The sequence below is a fragment of the Haliaeetus leucocephalus genome, unplaced genomic scaffold (genome assembly GCF_000737465.1).
Source record: "Haliaeetus leucocephalus isolate CR32 unplaced genomic scaffold, Haliaeetus_leucocephalus-4.0 Scaffold172, whole genome shotgun sequence".
Lineage (NCBI taxonomy): Eukaryota > Metazoa > Chordata > Aves > Accipitriformes > Accipitridae > Haliaeetus > Haliaeetus leucocephalus.
This window is the reverse complement of record NW_010972608.1, coordinates 893,845-918,951: the sequence shown is the minus strand read 5'-3', so window position 1 is coordinate 918,951 and position 25,107 is coordinate 893,845. Positions and strand designations below refer to the sequence as shown.

The 25,107-nt window shown below is 36.4% G+C and overlaps 1 protein-coding gene across 1 annotated transcript in view; it reads left to right on the top strand.

The window, feature by feature from the left end:
* Positions 1–22,989, top strand: part of COL11A1 (collagen, type XI, alpha 1) — a 163,784-nt gene extending 140,795 nt beyond the window's left edge. The window contains exons 54-67 of the mRNA XM_010563636.1: positions 406–459; positions 8,884–8,937; positions 9,365–9,472; positions 9,558–9,611; positions 13,127–13,180; positions 14,083–14,190; positions 14,791–14,844; positions 14,934–14,969; positions 15,079–15,132; positions 15,960–16,209; positions 18,387–18,499; positions 19,320–19,388; positions 20,083–20,316; positions 22,053–22,989. Coding sequence (XP_010561938.1) covers positions 406–459; positions 8,884–8,937; positions 9,365–9,472; positions 9,558–9,611; positions 13,127–13,180; positions 14,083–14,190; positions 14,791–14,844; positions 14,934–14,969; positions 15,079–15,132; positions 15,960–16,209; positions 18,387–18,499; positions 19,320–19,388; positions 20,083–20,316; positions 22,053–22,199 — 1,389 coding nt within the window. The 3' untranslated portion in view covers positions 22,200–22,989. The remainder of the gene's footprint in view (positions 1–405; positions 460–8,883; positions 8,938–9,364; positions 9,473–9,557; positions 9,612–13,126; positions 13,181–14,082; positions 14,191–14,790; positions 14,845–14,933; positions 14,970–15,078; positions 15,133–15,959; positions 16,210–18,386; positions 18,500–19,319; positions 19,389–20,082; positions 20,317–22,052) is intronic.
* The last annotated feature ends 2,118 nt before the right edge of the window (positions 22,990–25,107 follow it).

Below are 25,107 nucleotides of genomic sequence, written 5' to 3'. Positions count from 1 at the left end.
AAGCCACCCATGGTAGCTAACTCACAGATGTTAGTGAAAAATTTTAGCAAAAGTAACAACTACAGCACCTGAGAAAGCAAGAAACTTCTTAATGGAGTTAAGACAGTAGGCTAAGACCATATGTTACTTCTGTGCAGCCACTTTCGGGTTTGAAATGTTTTGTTGCAAACAGGAAGAGAAAAAAAAATCATTGCATTTTGTACAGTAACAAAAGCTGTTAAAAATTTCAAACCACCACCCTAAGAAAGGATTTGTTGAATAAGCAGGTATACTTCTCTGTGTGCATTTATGGTACTTATTTGCTGTCCATTGAAAGGGGCCAACATATTGCAGATGTTTGTTGCATTTAATAAAGATAATAACCTTATACTTTGTTACCACTGAGTGTATCATTTTCCATTGCAGGGTCCACCAGGTCCTTCAGGTGAAGCTGGCCCACCTGGTCCACCTGGAAAAAGAGTAAGTAATTTCTCATTTTCTCTTGTACATATCTCTTTCTGAGACACTGTGTTCTAGAGAACTTCAGCTACTCGTTTTCCATGTTGTGACACTCATATATTGATGTTTGAAGTTTCTTTAATGTAATGGGAGAAATGAAAAAATAGAAACAGCAGGGCAACCCTTTAACGTGAGTTACATGGAACATAGGAACAAAAATACAGAGGGAAGAATGTATTACTTATCTATAAATGCACTTTTTCTTTTCACCCAAGTGAATTCAGTGTCTGCTGGATTAGTCTGCTAATAGGAGTGAGTGATTATGAGAGTAATACAAGACATCATCCTTAGGCACAGGACTGCTGGCAGGGAGCAGGAAGAGTGTGTCTGCTTTGGTGTCCTTAGCCTCTGAAATGAAATAATTTCAATGCAGCTTTTGTGCAAACCTGTGTCATCCCCTCTGCATACAAAATTAACAAGCAGACATTTCTGTAACTTACGAAGCCATTCCATTATTTCTAAAGTGTTTGAAGCTTCACAGGCTTTTCAAATATAGCTAATCAAAACCAGTAAATAATGTTATACTTACAGAAGTGTAGTAGATGCATCAACCTTTAGATCTGCTTCAGAGAGAAATTAGGTGTGGTTTTTACACTGTAAAAAACAAGGGAGGGGGCATCATTAAACATAAGCTAAGAGCTATTTAACAAAATGTGTTAAATTGCTCTATATGATAGGCTTGAGTGAATAATCTATTTGCTCCACCAGCTTGCAAAACATTTATAATACTGTAAATTATTACGGTAGCATTAGCAACCTTATCACTAGAACTGAGATACGGCTCAATTGAATATTAGCAATTAGTATGTTTGACATCAAATTAGAACTTCCTACTTTATTATATAGAAAGGCAGTAGCTCATTCCTAAGAGATGGGATATATTGCATCTGATTTGTACCTAGACAAAAAACACTTTAGAAACACAAATACCACATCACCTGTGGTTTGACACATTTCCAATTTAGGGAAAATGTATGGCTAAATATTGCCAAGTAATCCCATTCCTGAATGCTGAAGAAAACATTTTGTAGAATCAGATTCTACATTACCTTAGTACCTGAATGTCTCAAGCTTGTGAAGAGTCTATTGTATTGATGTAATACCAGAGGGAAACAGTGAAGGATTGAAAGCTTCATACTTTGCTGGCAGAATGAACACAAAAAAATGTTATTTGCTAGTTTTCATCAGTTGTATGGTAGAATAAATTTCAGCAAAAAGCCCTAACAAGTGCCCTTTCATCTGGATTAAGAAGGACATACCATTTCAGCAGTAATACTGCTGCCTATGGAGGTGCAGCTCTGGCTATACTACTAGAAAGCCACATTCCACTCTGATTTTTGTTTTTCTGTCTCTGAAACAACAAGCTGGCAGAGCCCAGGATACATACTTTTAAATGTAGTCCTTGAACTCATCAACTGTACAGTCTCCTTATTTATTGTGTTACTCATTTTCACTCCCTCTTACCCTCTATTTTGGAACCAACCTGAACTCAGTTTCACTGTCCAGTCTTCTGAAATTATGTTTATTACCAAGTTGCAGAGTTTTGAGCAATCTGTATTTAGTATTGCCGGTTACAAAGAGGTTTCCCCAGCTTTCCCTGGGAAGCAAATTCTAGTGAAAGACATGGACATAAATACAGTTTTCCCATTGGATCTAAGAGACTTCAGCTACAGATACATACTTACTAGTGACATCCAACTATCAAGTGAAGGCCAAGAATAAACTATTTTTCCTAGTTATTGATGGATAACAGTAACAGGATTACTACTAGTTGGTGAGATAAGCGAATACCAAAACTGTTTTACTGTGGTGCTCTAAAGTACCAGAGCCTCGCAGACTGAGCAAGGGTCTCAACGGACAAGCAGCATGGTGAATTTCTTTTAAGAAATACCACTTAGGAAGTACATGTCAGAACAATAAGCCTGTTCCAGATTCCTACTCTGAAGAGGTAAAATTGACTAGCATGCTAGTGACCACTTAGCTCAAGTCTAAATCAAAATAAAAGGTTAAATCTATGGATGAAACAAAAATGGATCATTAAAGCATCCACAAAATGTGTATCCTAATTAATATATTACTTTTCAGACCTAACAATCGCTCTTCCAAAAAATATTTCCAGCACTGTCGTTCAGAAAGTCCTAATACCACAGATACTTTCAGTTTTATAAGGGAGAGACCAGTGTATCTTCGGAACAAAATCCTATGTTCAGATGAATGACTAGATTAAATATATATATTTATAGGCCAAAACAATAATCTATGAAGGGCAAACCTTGTGACATGTTCATTGATAAAGTCTCTCAAAGTGATTACATATATTTTGATTTTTTTTTCTTTTCATTAAATCATAATTAATATTTTACAGATCCTGACTTCTGAAATGATCTGTGTGTGTACCAGATCGGATAAATGCGTGCTCAGAAGGCTTTATACATCAATGTAGTTATGGTGCAAGTAGTCATGTGTGCAAATCTAGCATGGATTTGTGCACATACTGTTTAGAATATTAGAGCTATGCAATCTATCAAGGGAAACATATAGCCAAAGTGATTTTATCATTAACAAATGGAAGGCCAGATTCTCTAGTTCAATGCAAGAGAGGATCAATGCCCAAAACACCAACTGCTGATTTAAAAATACATATTCATTGGATCAGACTTTCAGGGACTTGTTTAGTATTGACTAAACTCTATTTTTTAATTAAATGATAAAATGCCCTGTAATGAATTTAAAAAAATAGTGATTCTTTTAAAGAGTATCTTGTCAACGAAGTAAAAGACTATGCTCAATATTTCCTATATACAAGAATATAAATATACCTTGCTTTACTTAGATAGTCAAGACAGGTTTTTATTCCATACAAATTCTATCTTGGTTTATAACTTTTAATAACAGATGATAGTAATGATAAAAATTTAGGACTACATGTTGGAACTATTTGGGGAAAACATATTTCCCTTGATTTAAAAAAGTTGTCTTATACTTGATAACTGCCCAAAATAGTTCTAAAATAAAAGGAATGTAGTCAGAAGCATTTCCTACTCTTTCTTAGCAGAAATAGTCAGCTAATGGAATATCGATAGCAGAATGTGAATAAGAGTAGTGTAGAAGTAAAAGCATGTCATAACTGTTATTGAAGTCAAACAGAAATATCATTATGCAACATCAATTGCATAATATGCATTTTTTATAGATGTATGTTCTTTCATAAATACAGATGGAAAAACTTGAGCAATTAAACTACAGTATTTTAGTGCTAAAGTTAGCATTCTAGCCAGCCAATGCTAACAGTTTTGTATCATCTTTCTGAAGAATGCTCAGCAGCAGTTAAATATAGTGTTTCTAAAAATTATATTTTTATGTTGTCATCAAACCCTTATGATGCAAATGTGTCATGGTTTAACCCCAGCCAGCAACTAAGCACCACGCAGCCGCTCACTCACTCCCCCCCCACCCAGTGGGATGGGGGAGAAAATCGGGAAAAAAAGTAAAACTCGTGGGTTGAGATAAGAACGGTTTAATAGAACAGAAAAGAAGAAACTAATAATGATAATGATAACACTAATAAAATGACAACAGCAATAATAAAAGGATTGGAATGTACAAATGATGCGCCATGCAGTTGCTCACCACCCGCCGACCGACACCCAGCTAGTCACCCACCAGCAATTCCCTGCCCCCACTCCCCCCAGTTCCTATACTAGATGGGATGTCCCATGGTATGGAATACACTGTTGGCCACTTTGGGTCAGCTGCCCTGGCTCTGTCCTGTGCCAACTTCTTGTGCCCCTCCAGCTTTCTCGCTGGCTGGGCATGAGAAGCTGAAAAATCCTTGACTATAGTCTAAACACTACTTAGCAACAACTGAAAACATCAGTGTTATCAACATTCTTCACATACTGAACTCAAAACATAGCACTGTACCAGCTACTAGGAAGACAGTTAACTCTATCCCAGCTGAAACCAGGACAAAATGAAAGATCTTTTAAAGTAAACTTATACTATTTAAAGAAATCTGTTATAGCTGCTTGAAAAATTGATCAACTTTCCTAGTATTCCTGATTCAACACAGCACACAAGCTTGGTAGGACACATACATTTGTTTCAGTTTGCAGATTTCAGTGCCCTTTTAAGCATCTTGCCAGATCAAGACCTCAGAGGCTAGACACAATGGCTACCACTTCATCAGCTGTCATATTTACTTTACTTTTATAAAAATATCCAGCACAATAGGCTTTTTGGTAGAGGTAGTCCACAGCAGATCACTGACTTGACTTCTCAGCTACCCAGGACCCAATTCTAGCCTTACCAGTTCTGTTTGATTTGAGAATGGCTGCTCTTCATCAGCACATCATCAAATCCCTTGACAAGTTCTCCACTGATGGAAATCAGCCCAGGTTCTTTGGAAAACTTGAGGCATTACATGTATGTACACTACACTCCAAGCTGAACAGACAAGTAGACTAGTACAGCTTTGAGACTAGGAACCCCTTTTCTAATCCTTTTTCCATTATATGCATGTTAAACATTTGTAATATTGCTATCTGAATTTATCTATGTGCAGAAAAGAGAAGAATGAAATTTGCTAACCTCACAGAAGGATGTGGCTTCTGAAGTGTTCTTAAATGTTCTGAAGACAAAAACTGCGTTATAAAGTTAACTTTATTGTTGGAGCAATCTAAGACAACCAAGGAGTTCACAAATTCCTGTGGGCTTGTCAGTGAGAGTTCTCAGCTCTATAGCTTTCCTGTTGCTCAGAATAGCATCAGCACTGACCAACAGCATACTGTGTGAAGACGGTGTTTCTGATGAGGTGTAATGTTTTCCAGCTTCTCCTTCTAATGTAGGAGATAAGCGAGTTGTGATCAGTGACAAATGGAACATCTCAAAAGGCCTCCTGATCCAAAGCCTGCTTATCTGGACATGTAGATACAAAGACTGAACCACTCTACAGCTATGTTGTTACTATTATTTTCTGAAACTTAATTCTTCACACATACTTTTGGGACTTTTTTTGGTTTTGTTTTGCCACAGAGTACTGGGTAGCATCTCTAGTTTGAATTCATTGATTTCTATCTGATAAATGTTAAAAATAGTATGAGGAAGAGACACCATCAAACGACATTCATTCTTAAAAAAAATAACGTATACAGTCAATAAAAATCAATACAGGTAGTACTTCTTGCTTATGTTCCTCAAACTTTCAGTGTGCTAGGCTCTTCAGCTGTTTTCTGCTGTTTGTCTGATTTCTTTATTAGTCGGTTAGATGTCTAGATCACATACACATAAGGCTCCATATATAAATCTAAAAATGTTAGAATTTAAAGTGCAAGACTAATATACATTTTTGTTCTCAACTGGAGGGCATACTGCCCGCTTTCAATAAAAGAACAGATGTCGATACTGCAGCAAAGCCAGTCTCTAAATTTTGAGAAGCAAAAGTTTATTTGGTTAGTTGCCTTTATATAAAAAGTTGAATAACTTAGAAAAAAAGGAAGTGTTTCTATGAAGGAGATTTTTTTCCATTTTGGCTACAGCATCATGCTGCCTCAGCAGGGTACACACACCACTTAAAAATTAAGCTTATTTTCTCTCTTGATTGCAAACGCACAAAACACCTAACAATACACCAGGTTCATATCTTAACAGACTGATGAAGTGCGGTAATGGTTTTCTGTGTTGGAAATCATGGTTTTAGTCAGATGACAGCTATAAACAACAGTTTAAATTATTTTAATGAAATATGGAAGAGCAGACAAAAATGTCCAACAGGTTCATGTAACAAAAATTGAGGAAGTTTGTTTCTGTATGGGTTCTTTTGTCTTCTTATTTCTACATAAAATGTATCAGACAGTATGTCCTAACTTAAAGTGTAATGATCATAAAAATCACCATGGTAGCTGGGGTGGTAAGGGTGGGGAGCGATGCATTAATTTAAAATTATTGTTATTGAGATCTTTTCTGTCAGTTAAAATTTACCAGACACTCCAACAACTCAAGTATAGGAAGGTAAGATAAATAATAATTATCAGTCTTTCTCTGTAGAGAAATTGTAGAAAAATGTAGATTGCATCTATGCCATGCCAGCAATCGCAGCCTGTTAGAAAAGCAGTTCATGTAGCTGCTTTGTGCTTGGTGCAGCATTGGCACTGTTTGATAATAAATGCACGCTCTTTGTTTAGCAATCATGATTCATTGTATTTGTAACTTAGCGATCACAGTGGTTTTAGCCCTGCTAATTCATGTTGCAGCTGCATTTCTAGATTATGCAGAGACCATATTTCTCAAATACAAACTACCACACTCAACCCTTTTCAGTTTCTTAGGTAGGGTAGATTATAATCCATATGGGAACTTGAGTGCAAGGAATTTTCAAGCAGTAAAGACAATGGCTATGTAAATTAATTCATGTAAGGGAAAAAAAAGTCCTGCATCTAAAGTGTTCCTGGGTTTATTTATATACCTGCTCATCATTTTTCTTGTTATCACTGCAAACTGCAATCCACCCAGTGAATTACAACCTACACAAAGGGGTATATGCATCAGAGATTATTATTGGAACGGTAGTGATTTGAATTATTCTTCCTGTTTTAAGTCAGCTATTGGACCACACATCCCAGGACTTTTTAGATTCTCTGTATTTTGAAAGCTAAAACTAAGTCCTTTACCACTTACAGCTCTTAAAAATACCAAAGAGAACAACCTGTTGATACCCACAACAAATGACCAAAGTCTACTGTGGGTAATTCAATTCATTTTGCATTATGTTTGATGGAAAGCCTGAACTGGAAAAAGCTTAACTTCAGAAGCAGGTGAATTATCTTAATATACTTCTATGTAAATAGTTATAAAATTAGTATAAATTTCCAGGAATTAACTTAAAACCAGTGGAATTGCTCAAGGTATGTGCCAATAGTAGTGGATGGTGAAATACATCAGGCTATAAAAAGTTTTGGTTAAATTCAGCTCTAGTATAAAAAATTGCTATTAGGTCAAACTCTGGTCTAAAGCCCTGAGCTCACAGAGCATACCAGTAGATGCTTGACTGGAAGAACAGTTCTTGTCTGTAAGATTAAGAATGTGTTTTAGTGCTTTACTTTTAGGGGCCTTCATTTTTTTGGCTGTTGTTATGTAGTAAAAGCAGTAAATAAATGGAAATGGTTGAATTTTTCTTGTTGCTGATCCTTAGAACATTTTTTTAATTTCTACATAACAAACTGCTTGTTGCATTAATGAACAGATGAGTCTTAGGAAGTAAGTTTTATAGATTCAGAAAATCACCTTGTATTTGATCATGGTCACTTTTCTTTCCTTTTGATTTAAGCTGCTTATTGGTTGGCAAGAAATAGCTACTTGTAATAAAGACATTTCCCAGGCTAAAAATTAACCTTGTAGGAAAACAGTTGGTCTATTATCTTGAGCGCATCTTTTCTAAACTAAGTATATGTAAGAGAACCATTTTCAGGAGAGTACATTAGATTCTAGATACTTCTTCTGTTCATAACTGAAGCTATGACTATTAATTCCCTAACCTGAAAATCAACCTTTGTCTTGGAGGACAAAAATGTCTTTTTATTTTTCACTGAAACCATAAGAAAATGAAAGATGGGTGACATCCGCAATAGGTAGTCACAGTGCTGCCAGATGACTGCAACTCCTGTTTTGTGGCCTTCACCTGAACCTTATCCCATCTGTGCATCCTCCTGCAGTACCGAGTTCTATCTTCTTAGTTAAACAGAGCTTTTGTGGAGCAATAGCATGAAACCTGATACCAAGAGCTATTTGTAGTCAGTGTCTTTATTTCATTCCTTACAATCTCTAGTTATGCAATTTTTTTTTTCCTTTTCATATTTACTGGATAATATTAAGGCATGTATCAATTTTTGGCTGTCCAAATGTAATCAAAAGGCTCACTGAGCCCAACCCCTGCTTAAGAGAATAAAGAAGTATATGCCATTCTGTGCACTGTAGAATGACAGGCCCTTTTGGAATCAGTGACTAAACTATAGTGAATAGATACAAGCTAATGCAAAGCAAACTTAAAACTGTTATTGTATGTGTAAATTAGTATTGTTCTTTTCCTTTTCTATCCTGTTTTAATTTTTTCCAAGCTATTTCTTTGTTTTTAACCTTATCATATCAGAAGTGTTAGACAATGTGTATTCTTTTAGATATTCTAAAAACCCAGAAAATTTTATGAAGGGAAAAATGGCTGATATGACATTGGAATTTTTATCCTGTGAATAAAGTGTCAAGAAGGAAATTTAAAGTTCTTTTGTTAGCATTTACTACTCATTAATACAGTGGAAATTGCACTCTCGGAATTTTTTCACTCGTAATATTTTAGAAAACTGAGATTATGAGCTCAGTCTCCATGTTTTACAGGGACCTCCTGGAGCAACTGGTGCTGAAGGCAGACAAGGTGAAAAAGGTGCAAAGGTAATACATTCAAGATTTTTTTTAGGAGCATGGAAATGTAAACTGTATATAAATTAAAAGTAAATTGCTTATCATGCACTGAGTGTGAAACTTATCAAAGTAATAATAGGTAAACTGTAAAATCCAAACTAAGACCCAGAATTAGTAGCAATACATAATGGAGTACATGGTGGACTCTCACCAGTACAGGCCCAACTTAGCTCACCCCTGTGGAAAAGCAAAATGAGTATGCTTTGCTGGCACCCCATCTTTATGTGAAGCTATCAAAATTTTGTTCAGAAAACCATCCTGTGCAGAACACTGTTTGAGAATAGCTTTTGGAAAATGGAGTGAGGAAACTTTGCTCTCACTTTGCAACTTGTATATCCCTACAGTGCCAAGCTTAGTCAGCTCTTCCTCTTTGACCTGTTGCTTATGTTCTTCTTAGGGTGAACCTGGTGCAGAAGGGGCTCCTGGAAAAACGGGTCCAGTTGGTCCACAGGGACCTGCAGGAAAACCTGGCCCAGAGGGTCTCCGGGGCATTCCTGGCCCTGTGGTAAGTAAGTGGAATACATAATAATATTTTAAATGTTGCATTTCTTGTATATCCTCTGGTAAAGCAAACTTTATGTTTTTTCTAGGGAGAACAAGGTCTACCTGGAGCACCAGGTCAGGATGGCCCTCCTGGGCCTCTGGTGAGTACCCTTCCTTTCAGTGCCAGAACAGAAAAACACCCTTTAAAATATATCATTAATGTGTCTGTGCATTTACAGAACAATGAATGTGCAAGTCAGTTCTTAGCACAAAGTTCTTCTGTGCTGGTAAAATCTGATACACAACTGCCTTCTAATTTTACTGCTCCACTTTAATAGGCAGCTCTGCTGAATGTTGCTGAGTTATAACAGGTAAAAAGTGGAATAAGGCAGTATAAAACCAAATCCTTGAAATCCCCTGAATAGAATAAAAAAATCTACTTCTGTCCCCACATCAGCAAAGCTTAATACCTTAAATCATTTTGTTTCCTTAGCAGTGGCAAATTTTTTACATCCATTGACTTTAATGACTGCTAGTTTAGGAAAACATTATTCATAGGGTAAAAGTTTAGATCATGTCTATTCCTTAGAGAAAGAAAAAATTAGATCAGAAGGAGGGCCAAAAAGGGACTTCTACCAAAGAAGAAAACATGCCAGTTTTATAAAAATGAACAGCAGCATCATGTCTGTTGTTCATTGTGGCAGTTCAAGGAAACATAATCCATGACCAAAGTGTTTAAAATGGTCTGAATGAACCAAGCTCCCAGTTTCTAGGGCATCTAGGGCATACCACAGTTCTGCTATGTGTTAATAATATGATTAAAGCAAGGGAAGCAAAGGAAGGCTCCCACATATAATTTCATTTTTCTCTGTCCCTTAGAAAACAATAATAAGCAAATAATGTACTGAGGAAACCTTACACTATAGCTCTTTGTTGTCTTCATTTTAACATTCTAATTTTGTCTAAAGTCTCAGGGATAACATATTGCTTGTAAGTCAGAGGTTGGGAACAATGAATGAGAAGCTGCAAGGAAAAGGACTCCCCTATGCTAAGCCCATAATAAAAACCTCTTCTCCCCAAAGTTTATGATGGGGCCACCACCATAGTTTTTAAATTATGTGCCCAATTTACAAATAAAATGCATGGGGGACAAATCAGACAACTGAAAACTGGTCTCCCCAGTTACAGTTCTGTGCTGAAATCTAAAAGACAATGAACAATTATTCAGCAATAATAAGCATCCCTTTCCCACATGTCAGTCACTAGAAGCCTCCAAATACATCCTCAAAATATCTCTCTCCCAACATTTGAGAGATTAAATATTCAATTCAAACCTGAAGCTGAGTGTATTAATGAACTATATACTCCCAAATGCGCAGGCTTCCTGTCAGCTCAACAATAACTTTTTTTAGATGCCTTGCTGCAACTTTACTTTCTTAAAACCCAAAATAAAGTTTAAGTTTATATGTAAAAGTTGCTGAGGTTAGGTCTCCCTCCTTCCCCTCCCTCTCTCTACAATAGATTGCTATCAGGAGAATACGAAAGCAGATTTGCAGTAGAGCACAACACACTGCAGGTGAAAATGGCTGATTCTGTATTCCAAAAGCTTAAAAATTTCACTTTTCATTCATGAATTATGTATTTGACTAGGCTTTTGCATCTAATGATAACCTGAAGTAGAGATGGAAAGGATACACACTGAATAATATTTTGTACATGAAGCGTTAGGGTACTTTTGATTCTGTGCCAGGCTGAAAAGGTCACTTATTACTGGTATGCATATCATAACTTCACAGATGTCCACTGCCAGCAGGAGACCAGCAGTGATGAGATACTGACTTAGCCTAGAAGCTCTATGCCTAATGCATACATGTTCAGTGTGAGATTAATAGCCTCTGAGAAATGAATGCCTTTTCTGTGCTTGCATATGCACTGCATGGCCTGAAATTTTTCACCTCATTCTGTACAAATTACACAAAACCAGCATTGCCATTCTTATGAACCTCAGATTTCTCAAATCTCTCAAAATTCTTCTAAAATTATACATAAGGATTAAAATAATTTTTAAAAGCTGGAGAAAGAACAAACCAAGGAGATTTTAACAAGCTTCATATATAACCTTTTTCTGTGCCATCTATCCATCTATATTTTTTACTATTGGTAAAACAGTATCTTTAATGGATTGCTCTTATGATCCCAGTAAAGATCAAAAACCACTGTCAGGGAAAAGAAGCTTGTGTCAAGTTATAAGAACAAGATTATTCAGTGGTTTTTGCACGGGATGTTCAGAAAGTAAGACCTATCAATGTGAATGTGTTTAATTCTCCACAGTGGTTTCCCAGGTAGCAAGACTACAATGGAGTTTTCCAATAGATTCTCTAAGCATCAGCTTACATTGGAACCACCTATAAAAAAAAAATCAGTGTTTTGGGTTGTCCCCTCCCCATGCCCACCCCAGAAATGTGGAAGGGCTTGTAGAATGGTTCTGTCGACCCTATGTTCATTGTTCACAGCTCTGTCTCCTGCCCTAGCATATTTCTGTTTACAGAAATCTAGCTGCATGGACTAATGTTTAGGGACAACTGCAGATGAAACTTAGAAGAGCATTTCTTACTCAGTTTCGTAAAGTAACATGTCTTTACTGTGCTGCAGAAAGGATGGCTTCTAAATACAATTTAAAAATTATGAGTTGGTCATATGACATGAAGCATGTAAGTACCTAAAAATGTATTGGTTTAACACCTCTGTAAGGTAGGGGTATTATCCCTATCCAACAAATGAGGAGTGGAGGTTCAAAGAGACTAAGGCTGTTCGTAGAAGCATTTAGGATTGCCCAGACTAGTATTACAAAACCTAAGTAATTTGTGTAACTAACCACATTTACAAAAGTGACGAAGGGCCATAAAGCTTGTACATGTCAGTGGAGCTAGCACACCTAGATCACATTAACTAAGCTGGCAATGTTGAATAGAAAAGACTTGAATATTTAGAAAATATAGATTTAAATGCATTATTCACGGTCATACAGGAATCTCAGGTGGCAAGTCAAGGAAACCATAATCCCAAGGTAACACCTTGCTGAAAAAAAATATGAAGTAATTCTCCAACAAAACAATATTGAGGAGCAGTTATTATAAGCAACTTGATTTATATTCCACAAAAATCTTACTAAGCTGTAGTAAACTGGGAGAAAACAAATTAAGAGGATACTTTCCACTTCTTATGAAAGAAAGGGCTAAAATAAGCAACTAAAATAAGATACAGGAATTAAGGTAGAAGTAATAATTGAAAGCATATAATGTAACCACAAACAAAATTAGGCTAATCAACCAAAAATTATTTTAATATTTTTTTTAATATTACTTGCTTCACTGGATGCTTTCAGTGCTCTTTAAGAATTTAGTTCACCCTCTGCTTCACAGATTTCTAATCATACAATACTTTATAGATTTCTAATTATAAAGTAATTTAAATGCTACAGTAACATTATTATGCTTTTTTAAATATGCATTTCAACTTTATTTTGGGCCCTAAATCACATGCCATCAATCACAACCATCAACCACTGAATGACTGTGTACTTGGACTTACACCGCCTTTAGTAATATTTCAAGAAAACATGATCTGTGCAGTATGTTAAAACTTATTTTAACATTACTTCCCTTGATTTATTTAGGGTCCACCTGGCTTGCCTGGCCTGAAAGGAGATCCAGGTTCCAAAGGAGAGAAGGTATACTTTATTCATTGTTTGTGCTTTTGTAATTTTGACCCAGTCTAAAGGTCTGTATAAAATTAGCAGAAAGAAACACTAGGGGTTTTGCATCAGAAAGCAAGACAATTTACCATGTCTATAAATCAGCTTCCCATAGCCTTAATAGTAATCGTGAAGTTTTAAGCAACATCTGATGCCCTGGATATACAGAAAGAAAAAGATTACTGCCTGTGTTGTAATCTGTTGACCCTGTGATTCTTCCTTGCAGTGAAAATCCCAAAGACATGGATGTAAAGAGACCTGTTGGTTTTACAAAAACAAAGTAGACATAAAAAGTATTTGAGATTTTTATTTTAAAACAACAAAATAAATATGTAACAGCTATACTACTTTCCTTTGAAATAATGGATTGAGACATCCAGGATAGGATAGCATTTTCTAATGGAGTCCCAACAATTTATTGATTGCTTGTGTATCAGAGAAAAACTATATAGAGAAAGGGATATGGATATGATTATATCTTGTGAATTTCAGTTTTGTTTATGTGCTTGGATCAGCTGTTTATACAGCTATATTACATGCGGAAACAAATGTGCAACTATAATATGCTTATAGCATCTAAATGTGAAAGTTAGTATGAAATTTGTACCCACAGGTATTGTTATTTCTATATCTGTTCCAGTAAGAACTATGTTGCACTTAGATCTCTTTCACTGAATAAGCAGTCACAACTTGAAAATAATCTCGAAGTGTAAAAGGCTAACTAACAATAATGAATATGCTTTCAGAATAATTTGGGTTTGGGTTAACTGTTGACTAGCAACAGTGCTGACATTTGAAAGCTCTAATTTCTGTGTTTGCAAAGCACATTTACTGTATATATTTTGAGTTTTAGCTATATTTTCTTCTGTCTTGTTTAGGGACATCCTGGTTTGATTGGCCTGATTGGACCTCCAGGAGAACAGGGTGAAAAGGGTGATAGGGGTCTTCCTGGCCCACAGGGATCTCCTGGAGCCAAGGGTGATGCAGTGAGTAAAACATACTTGTGTTTTCATTCAAGTTGTGTGCAAGCAAAGAGTACATATTCCAGTCTTTCTTTTGAGAGATGTAAAGTTGCCATAAACATTTAACACCCAGAACCCCCTGCTAGAGGTTAAAACTCTTCTAGGCATTATACAAACACAGTGAAGTTAAACAGCGTAAAACAAGATCATAGAGTGTTTCAGAAGATGAAGGAAACGCATACACTTAAGTTAGGGATGAGATAAAACTAGCAGCACCAATCTCATCATGTTTAATAACTGCACTACCCAAAGTAGCTTCCTTTCTCCTAGTTATTAAGCCATGTTTTAAGGCACTATAAAAAGTGAGGTTTCCAAGCCAGGCTCAAGGGGGAACACAGTCGTGACTATAAGTACTGCAGTGTAAGAACAACTACAAGAAACTCAAACTGTGAGATAATATTTTAAACTTACAAACTATTTTGGACCTTAGCAAATGGCCTAAATCAAAACTCATCCCGGTTGGATGCTTAGTAGGACTACCTTTTTCATAGATATGCATTTTTTTAATCCAGTCCAGTATGTAGAATATTTTAGTTCTGTACTTACTTTCTTACTCTTTCTTAGGGAATTTCTGGTCCTGCTGGTCCACTTGGACCCCCTGGTCCTCCTGGTTTACCTGTAAGTAATTCCATCCAGTCCTCCTGTTCAAAACACTCCTGTGTTGTATGGAATACACTCCAACTATAGTTATATGTTCTTGCCCATAGGGTCCCCAAGGTCCAAAAGGTTCCAAAGGATCCAGCGTGAGTAATTCTCCTCCACATTTTTTGTTCTTTTACATAACTTTTGTGTGTGTTATTTTTTAGCGTTCTGTAGCATGGTCAACACTGCATTTCTTTCATTGCTTTATAGGGTCCTGCTGGTCAAAAGGGTGACAGTGGATTACCTGGTCCACCTGGTCCTCCAGTAAGTAAGAACTCTTATCTGATATGCATGCACATTACACTGACATGATGACCCTGTTTTGACAAAGGTAGAAAACAGCATTTGTGAACTTGCAGATAAGGAAAATATTAATGATTGTTTGAAAATTCATTTTTCAGGAAACACAGATCCACCAGACACAGAAATACAATGTATTTTCTGCACTGAAAAAGCCATTAGAAACTTTAAAAAGACAACAAAACCCACAAAAACTGCCCTAAACAAAAAAATGCACTTGCAATAATTATTTAATGTGTTATACTGAAGCACAGAAAATAGAATTATATTGGTTTACCTCTGTTGACACTCTTCTGTTTCCACTATTTCTTTTTCATATCATAACAATCTAAAATGAAAACAGTCCAAAACTGAATGAAGTGTTTCAATTTCTTGAAATTAAATATTGCTTTATAGACCTCAAGTGGAATTTTAAAGTTTTATCATAGGAAACATCCACAGTTTTCATTTGTCATAGGCTATGCCTGTACTTGAGGGAATTGCCAGGGATAAAGAGGCAATCGCAAGTCAGTTCTGCACACTTAACTTACATGAGGGCAGCACACTCTTCCCCAAACAGCAACGCAGTGAGAAGAGTTTAGAGTACAACAATGGTTTGGCCTTCCTACAGTCATCTTTTTCTGCAAGTCAAAGCACACAGGCATAAATCTGAAGGAAATAAGTGAAATAAAGAAATAAAGATTTTGAAGAAAGCCTATTCAAAGCATCTCCAAGCCACATTCTGCGGCTTCATATTTATGCAGCTGAAAAACAAACAGAAGAGGTAACCAGGTATGTTGTTTTCCACTCAGGGTCCTCCAGGTGAGGTAATACAGCCGCTGCCAATCCAGTCACCCAAAAAGACAAGAAGATCTCCTGATTACATGTTATCCGATGCTGGTGATAATATTCTGGATTATTCTGATGGCATGGAAGAGATCTTTGGATCATTGAATTCACTGAAGCAAGACATTGAGCATATGAAGTATCCAATGGGCACTCAGAATAACCCAGCCCGAACTTGCAAAGACTTGCAACTCTGCCACCCAGACTTCCCAGATGGTATGTTAATATTGCATGACACTGGCAAACAAGGCTGAAGTTATGATCTGCTAAGATACTTTGGCAGAATAATTAATTACTGGTAGATGGTTAATATAGTCGCTCAATAGATACAGTCTCATTAAATCCTTTTTTGCAGGTATAAAAGTTTATAAAATGTGAGTAAGATATGTTCTCTTGGTAAAAGCCAAAATTCTTTAAATACATAACCTGATCTGGTTTTTTTTTTGAAGTGCTAAATAAAAACCAGTTATTGTTTTGAAAGGTGGGCCTTGCATTTCCAGAACTATCCAAACAGGAGAGGGATGAAAGATTGATGCTATTTAGATCAACAGAAAGTAAAAATCACAAATGTCAGCACGCTGGGATAGCTAATAGCTTTTTATAAAAGAAATGATAATTGTTTTAGTAGCTGTATACTTTAGCTTAGCATGATAATATAAAATAGCATTAGTATTATATGAGATTTATTATTATGACTCAAAAAAATTACTATTCTTTTACCCCTAGAAACAATATTTTGTTCTACTGCATGACCACTGTTTGTTCTATATCATTCAGCAAATAGACATGCAAGTTTCTCTGATACTGTTTAATGCTACTAAGTACTAGTTTAATAAAACGCAGAGTAGTATGAACAACACACTGTTCTGAAGAACTATCTTGATTTAATTATTCTTTGTTGTTTTCTTCTTTTTTTCCAAGTTTACCCCTCTGGAAAGGTTATAAATGAAAGCCAACCTTCACAGAGTTTTCATTCTTTCATTTTTATTTTTTTTTTATTCCAATGGATATTTTTCCCAGTTCAAAGCAGTATTTTTCTGTTTTAAAATGGGAGGAAAAATAGATTTTGACAGTTTAATAATTTTTTATTGCTTTCACTCTAGATAGATAAAAACAGATGGTTGCCTTGAGGAATAGTTAAGCAGTGTATGTGCTATATGAAAAGTACATATTTTACAATTCAGTACCCTCCATAATAATGAATGTTTTTAATAGAACACATTCACCTTCTTAATTTACCAGTATTTGCTTATTATTTGGAGCTTTCTTCATATCAAAGTAATCTTATTTTGGTTAAAATAAAAGTAAATTCATTCATTAAAATCCAAAATCTCAAGGGACAAGACTTACAGGTAGGAAGGACTGTTTTCAATAAATACAGCCTGAAACAATAGAGATTTGGTATTCCTCTTTGAAACCTCCAGTATTTGCTTGAAACTGGATTAGAACAGTAGTGTCAGAAAATCATTTGCTGTCCTGCTGTGAAACTAGCTGGAGATAAGGACCCACATCACAGAAATCATTGTAATTAGAATGGTAGATTTTAAAATGCGCTGATTTTTAATGGACCTTGGATTGACCTTGGCCCTCTTTCATGCCCAGCCTTCATTCACCCTGGCATTGTAGGGCCTGAATTCTCAATCATGCCAGTCTGGTAGGACTGCAGAAACTGTGGGAAGCCTCCTGCAAGTTTTAACTGTCTGTCCCACCGTGTCACCTAACCAAGCATTAGTTAAGGTGTTTTTATCAGCTAAAGCAGCCTGAAGTTTCACTAGTGTTGCAGCTTCATAACCCAGCAGTAAAAAACAACTTTGCTTGAGGTATACTCTCTCAGGGGAAGCTTTGGGTATTTGTGCCAGCTACAACCTCACCAAGCCCTGTGTGGCCACCTTTTTATGTAGATAGGTGTGAAAATGACTCCAGATTTTGCTCTCTGACCTAAGCCATAGCTTATTTCTGCCTAAGGCTGCCTCCGCTCTGTTTTTGAAAGTGCTACCACCACAGGTACAAATTATCCTTCTAGCTGAAATACTGAAATGGCCAAATTGCTGGGACCTGCAATGTGTGTTTCACACATAATGTCCTTCTTCCCCTAGACTGAGGTCTCTGCAGTTCCTCCAAAACCTCAGCAGTATCCTGCAATAGTCGTGGTTTGAAGTAAAATTAGACAAAAACAAAAGGACGCAGATAAAAATAGACTTGGATCCTGGTGTTATCTTTCATAAACAACAACAGCAGCAACAAATCACAAGGCAGAAAAGAAAGAGTTGCTTTCTCATCGAGATAAAATAAATTTGCTACAAACTTTGGAGGACCATTAGGTAGCAGTAAAACCTGGATCTTCCAAATACCATTTCCACTATATAAGAAAAATATTTTCTCATCTGTTTTAGGGGAATATTGGATTGATCCTAACCAGGGCTGTTCTGGAGACTCCTTCAAAGTATACTGCAATTTCACAGCAGGTGGGGAAACTTGCATCTACCCAGATAAGAAATCTGAAGGAGTAAGTACCAATCTGTGTTTTCAGTTAGCTGTTGACAGATTCTACTACGCTGTTGCAATGTTGAACTAAACAGGATAATTACATCGTCACATCTTCATATATCTGTCTTACTGATTACATTGAAATTTGCATAAATCTGAATAAAGTGGTAAAATGGTACATAGTTAGCAAACAGCATTTTCATTCTTTTGCTTAGATAGGCAATCTATGCACCTGCTTGCTAACCTTTCACTGCATTTCAGAATGCAACATAGCTGTGCAGTCAGTTAAAGTGCATAATCTAGCATTTGACACCTAAAGCTAAACTCTTACTGTGTTTCTCTTGTGGGTTCATTTATATCTATTCGTTTATACCTATGCAAAGTAGATGTAAACCACTATATATTAACAGTGTCCTCACTCATTGTTATAATTACCTCTGATGGGGCACCTGGTGTAGAGGAAGGCTTTCTAAAAGCTTGCCTCAATGAGAGAGATCTATCTGCATCAACATCAGTGAAAACTCGAATTTAGCCACTCTTCACAGGAACAATTTATACCAGCAGTTTACCTGAATCTTAACAGATGACAACAGTTTCCCTTAAATAGAACTAGCTCACTTTATAAGCTATCACCTTGGATTCCATTTAAAGTCACTAATTTGAAGGCATTCTGTAGAAGAAAACATCCTATTTTAGAGCTTTAAAGAGGCTGAGATCTCAGAAAGAAGAACCAACCATTCTTTACTATCTGATGTTTAACTTGTCCCAGGTAATGTAAAACCTTCATATCTGTTAACATATGTTTTAAATACTTCTACCTCTGCTGTTTTACCACACAGGTTAGAATTTCATCATGGCCAAAGGAGAATCCAGGATCTTGGTTTAGTGAATTTAAGCGAGGCAAACTTGTAAGTTGTCACTGCAACATAATGATTATTCACAAATCAAGTACATGTTATCAGTGATCAACAGATCCCAAGGAATTTTATAAATATTTAGATAAGGAAAAGACTTTTCAGCCCCAGCCTTTTTGCCCTAAATATTAGAGCAGCTATATGGCCTTTTGCCACTGGACAGCAGAAGCCTGCTCTGCATTGTCCCACAATGATCCCAATGGTCACTTGCACAGCTGATGGTGAGGATCTGGCTTCTGGCAGACCACACATCACCACTGAACCTTAGTAAAGCAGCTGGAGCACAGATCCCCTGCCCCATTCTAGGTAACCTGAAATGTACCGAGTATGCAAAGATGAGACTGCAGGCTTACATAACTTTATAATTAACTAAAAGCAGATTCCCAAAGAGATTCTACTGTTTTACACTATATGGTAGGAGTAATTCTCTCTTTCCCATTAGAATGAAGCCAAAATATGTAGTTCTTCATCCTAAATATATTGCTACAACATGAAAATCTATTTACTGAGTCATAGCATTATTGAACTTTAAAAATCCATAAAATGTTATATGTTGGTTGACTTTTTTTTTTTTAATTTATTAAGTACAGTTATGTGGTTCTTTTGTCAACAATAATTTTGTTTTGCATTTTAACAAAGGAAATAGATAAATATTCATGTAACTTCTTATATTTTCCATATTTTCCAGCTTTCCTATTTGGATGTTGAAGGCAATTCCATTAATATGGTCCAAATGACATTCCTTAAACTACTGAGTGCCTCTGCCAGACAAAATTTCACTTACAACTGTCATCAGTCTGTAGCTTGGCATGATGCATCATCTGACAGCTATGACAAAGCGCTAAGGTTCTTAGGATCAAATGATGAAGAAATGTCTTATGACAACAATCCTTACATCAAAGCTCTTCACGACGGCTGTGCAGTAAGTAGAGGTTCAGAAGAGTCTTTATGAAACCAACCTGTCAATTAAAGTAGAAATAAAACAATTTCATTCTTTCATAGCTTTCTTCTGAGAAAAGCTTTCTAAACACTTTATTTTTAATAGACTACCTTTTAGTAGATTTTTAACTACAGTACACTATTCCCTTATTTAATTTTCCTATATGTACCAAAAAAAAAAAAATAAGCCAAGCAACAGAAATAGAACAAACCTGGCATGGATACTGGCTGTCAGCACCAATGTGCTGAAACTAGACTATCTGCTAGTATGAGCACAGTATCAGAACACGCACACAGAAGAACAGAAGCAAAAATGCATAAACGGGGGCAGCAGCCCACCAGTAGAATATATTTATGCTCAAAATCAAGGCATATGCAGACAGAGTATTTAGTGAATACAGTAAAAACATGTATAAACTAAGCCATATGTATGTACCCAAACATAGTGAATTAATTGCATAGTTTGATATGTGACTTTGTATTTCCTTTTCTCATTTTTTGGTAGCCCAAGCCAGGTGAAGTTTGTAGATTGTACCTTTCAGAATTCTCTTAGCTCGGCTAAAACCCCCAGAGCTGTTCAAACATGCATCAGCTCTCTGACCACCTCTCCAGCAGGGTCTTTGTAGGCATAGCAACTGCTACCTCTTTTCAGAAACAGAATGGTTTGTACTGAACACTTTGAAACAAAGACAACAAAGGAGCAAGTGACAGTTGAAGCCTCATTAATTATTTTGGTTTTGATATGGGAGCATTTTGAAGGCAGTTCCTGAGATGTCAGTGATAAAGCATCAGAGACCTGAAAGTGCCAGGATACATACCTGACTCTGAGACAGAGACGCAGCTCACGTAGATGCAGTGTCTCCTCCCCTCAGTAATGAGATTCTAATACATAACTAACTGCTTCATGTGAGCCTTTCTGTATGTCCTGTATATTTATTTTGCTTTTGTTATCCACAGTGGGTGAGTGTAGAGCTCCAGAGAGAGCTGGAAGTGATTCAGGGTGTAGCTCCATCACTAAACTGAGAACACTCAGATCTACCAACTTGGATGCTCATCTAAACTCAAGACCCTGGCATAGCTGAAAGATGACTCAGCAAGATATAAGAGATCATCTGAACAAAGTGCAGTCCTGATAACTAACATGATGACTTGGTTGGATGATCTTTAGAGGAGATAGAGAGCCTTCGTTAGGAAGTAAGGGTGTCCCTTCAAACCTGGTTTCTAAGTGCATTGGTTGGCAGTTGTGTCAGACTACTACTTTCTTTCATGTCCAAACAGCTGCTGTAGTATTTTGTGAGATGGTTACAGTCTTTCTCCTTAGAAGTAGATCTTCTGTCTTTCAGAACTAAGTAGTGATTTTTTCACATGGAAGATGTGCGCACTGCTATGAGAAAATTGTTATTATTTATTAAGTAGTATAGATGTGAGCTCAGAATTCTCAAACATTAAATGTCTTAGATTATTTTTCATTTGTAGGCCTGTTTTAGTAAGTCAAAAAGCCATGGGACAATCTCTTTCTAAAATCAAAAACACTCCATGTCACATTTTTTAAATAAAATCCTAAGAAAACATAAACATTAGAGTTTCTAATATCTCATGCATGAGGGGGCAATAATTTATAAATTCTACACTTCAGAGGTAACCTATGAAGATCTACAGCACATGCTGACTGCTCTGATATATAACGATGTTTGCTTTCTTTTGCTTCTTTTTTAACAGTCAAGAAAGGGCTATGCAAAGACAGTGATCGAAATCAACACACCCAAAATAGACCAAGTGCCTATAGTTGATGTGATGATCAATGACTTTGGCGATCAGAACCAGAAGTTTGGATTTGAGGTCGGTCCTGTCTGCTTCCTTGGTTAAGCGTAAGACAAAAATCAGATCAACAAAAATGTTGCACTTTGGTGCTACCAATCCACTTCATGCCACATGCAAGTTTTGAATAAGGATGGCATAGAAAATATGTCTTGCTGTGTATGTATGTCTTATCTAGAAAGTAATTGTTGCCCTTGTAGGGCCAGAATCACATGACTTAAACTTATTTTGCAAAGATGCTGTGGCACAGATAGACAACACAGGGCTTACTTTAGGAACACCCCCCTTTGGAGTCCTTTGGTGCTGTAAAAAAAACAAACATGGTGCTCCTTCCATTACAACAGAGATGTTAAGAAAGTGTTTAATAAACTGTAATTATTCTATGTACAGTACTATACTGTTATTTCTCTGTCCATTTCCAAAACTTGCATGTGTCTCTGAATTGCATCTGGCTCTTATTTTATAATTACAAAACTACATTGTCAATACTGTGTATGTATTCTGAAAAAATAAAGCTGTAAGTGCCAGTGAAGCCAATTCCAATTCTGATTAATAATAAAATCCCTTTGTATATATTGTTGTTGAAGAGTTTTGTTATTTGAAGTTGCCAACAAAACTTAAGGTGGCAAAACTGGAAGATCTTGAGCAGCACACTCAAACAACTCTCTTCTGCTGATATCAATCTGTGATGATGAATTTCAATAATGAAAGCACCTTCAAAGGTGCTGTGTTCCATGGTGCTATACCTCAGACTTTTTATTTTCTTTTCTAATTCCATAATTTCATAAGATACCTGTATATACCTAAAATAAACAAGTTTATATTTCTGGGTGGGGAAAATATGTAAGAAAAAAAAAACCAACTTGTGTAAGACACCTGTTAAAAATCTGTGTGAAATAAGTTAGTCATACAGCTTTCCTTTTTTTTTTTTTTTTTTTAAATCTCACCTGAATTTGTTTCCATTGTGCTTATTTGGTCTGCATAAATATTAAAACTGGATCCTAAACAGTTATTTATGGATTTTTGCAGTGTTTACTTAGATTTTTATGTAAGCAATGATGGATGTTTGCTTCCTGAACTGGATACTAAAAGTTCCACAGAATGGTCCTATACAATATTTGCCCATCCCATTAATATGAATTATTTTTTCCTGTTATTTCACCTGAAGGCCAGGGATGCAATATGTCTAGGTCATGTGATTCTACATAGTTGCTAAGCAACATACGAGGGGACTGCTTCCTACAGAGCTGTCTTTGACCCAAACTGTTAAAATTTGCTGTTCAAATCTCACAAAAAAAAATGTTGGTTTGGCCTTACCTCTGAACATTTTATTCAGGTAGTTGGAAGTAGAAGTTACATTTTAGCTTTACAACACAAATCCTTTTGTAATTATTTTTCGTAATATATGTAAGACTTGAAAAGAAATGTTTGTTTCTATTTCTTATAAATTGTTAAATTAAATAGTACTAGTTTCTGCTGGCTCATTTCCAACTGGTATTTTCTTATGCACGTTTATACATGTAAAAGTGAGATTTCAAAAGTCAACTTCTTGCTGTTCATATTTTCTTTTATTTTTGAACCAAAGTTTGTAACTGTCACCTCAAAGAGGAAAATACAAATTTTATTAATAAAATCAAGTCTTGTCTACCTGGATTGGTCACTCTCTTTTTCAATGTCTAAAACTCATCCACTGTCATTACTGTAATTTCACTCTGCTTCCAGACCATCCAAAAAAAAGTAATCTTACTACATGTCCTGGCAAGCACTGGGCAACAGCACTGGGAAGAGAAGTGTTAAAAGACGCTGATCTGGCCATTGGCAGCACGCAGCAAGGCTGATAATTTCACATTTAGTTTGTATGGATTTGTAGCTGCAGCAGTCCACATAATAATATCAAACACAAGATTGGAACCCAGTATTCTTTCCCTAGCCACTCTCTCACAATCTACAATGTCCGAGTGCTTCACAATCTCATGCTTATCCTTGTAGGATCCCATGAGGTAGGCAAATGACCCTGTTTATTGATAGGAAACGGAAGACAAGAACCAGACCAAGACCTAGAAACTACTGGAACACAAACTTTCCAGTGCCTTGTTTTAGAAAGTGGAACCAGAACTGGTGATGGGTCTGAGCTAGAGATACGACATATGTCACCTGGGGCCTCCTCCAAAATGGTTTCTTTTTTTTAATCTGCTAACTGTTCTTTATAAATGCTCGTTAGATCCACAATAGCTGTGAAAGCAGCTCAAATAAGTTTGGCAGAAGAGCAAGTACTTCCAGCTGAGCTGTTCAACCCTATCTAAAAAAACCCAACACTTCTGAGTCAGGGTGATTTGGCAGAGTCAGGATTAGGCTGCAGCCAAACAGTGTTTCTAAGAGTGCAAGAAGCCAAATGAACCCAGATCTTTTCCAGAATTAGTCAAAGTATCTTGCCAAGGTTCACGTTGGCAACATCCCAAAGGAGGAAATGAACTTGAGTCTTCTACACCTCTCAGGCAAGGATTCATCAGGTTTATTCTTTAGCCCTTCTTAAGGCCTTAGCCAGGTACCTTACTATTTATCCTTGTCATGAAAACATCTCACCACTGCTAGTTACTCTAACTCCTCTTTGTCCATTCTCTGTTTCAGCATACTGTTCTTGTTCTCTCCAAGTTTCTGATTAAAGGGGGAAAATTGCCATTATATATTCTTGCCTTCAAGCAAAAATTATGCTATATATTTCTCCCTTGACAGACATCTCATATTGGCAGTGCTTAAAAAAAAAAACAACAAAACAACCACCAAAAAGCACTCTTCAGAGCAGAAAGAAATTTCACATCAAAACTCACACATTAGTCTTTCTATGAAATAGACTTCAGATTCTGTAGTCAAATTAGATTGGATATTAGGAAAAATTTCTTTACTGAGAGGGTTGTCAGGCATTCGAACAGGCTGCCCAGGGAAGTGGTTGAGTCAC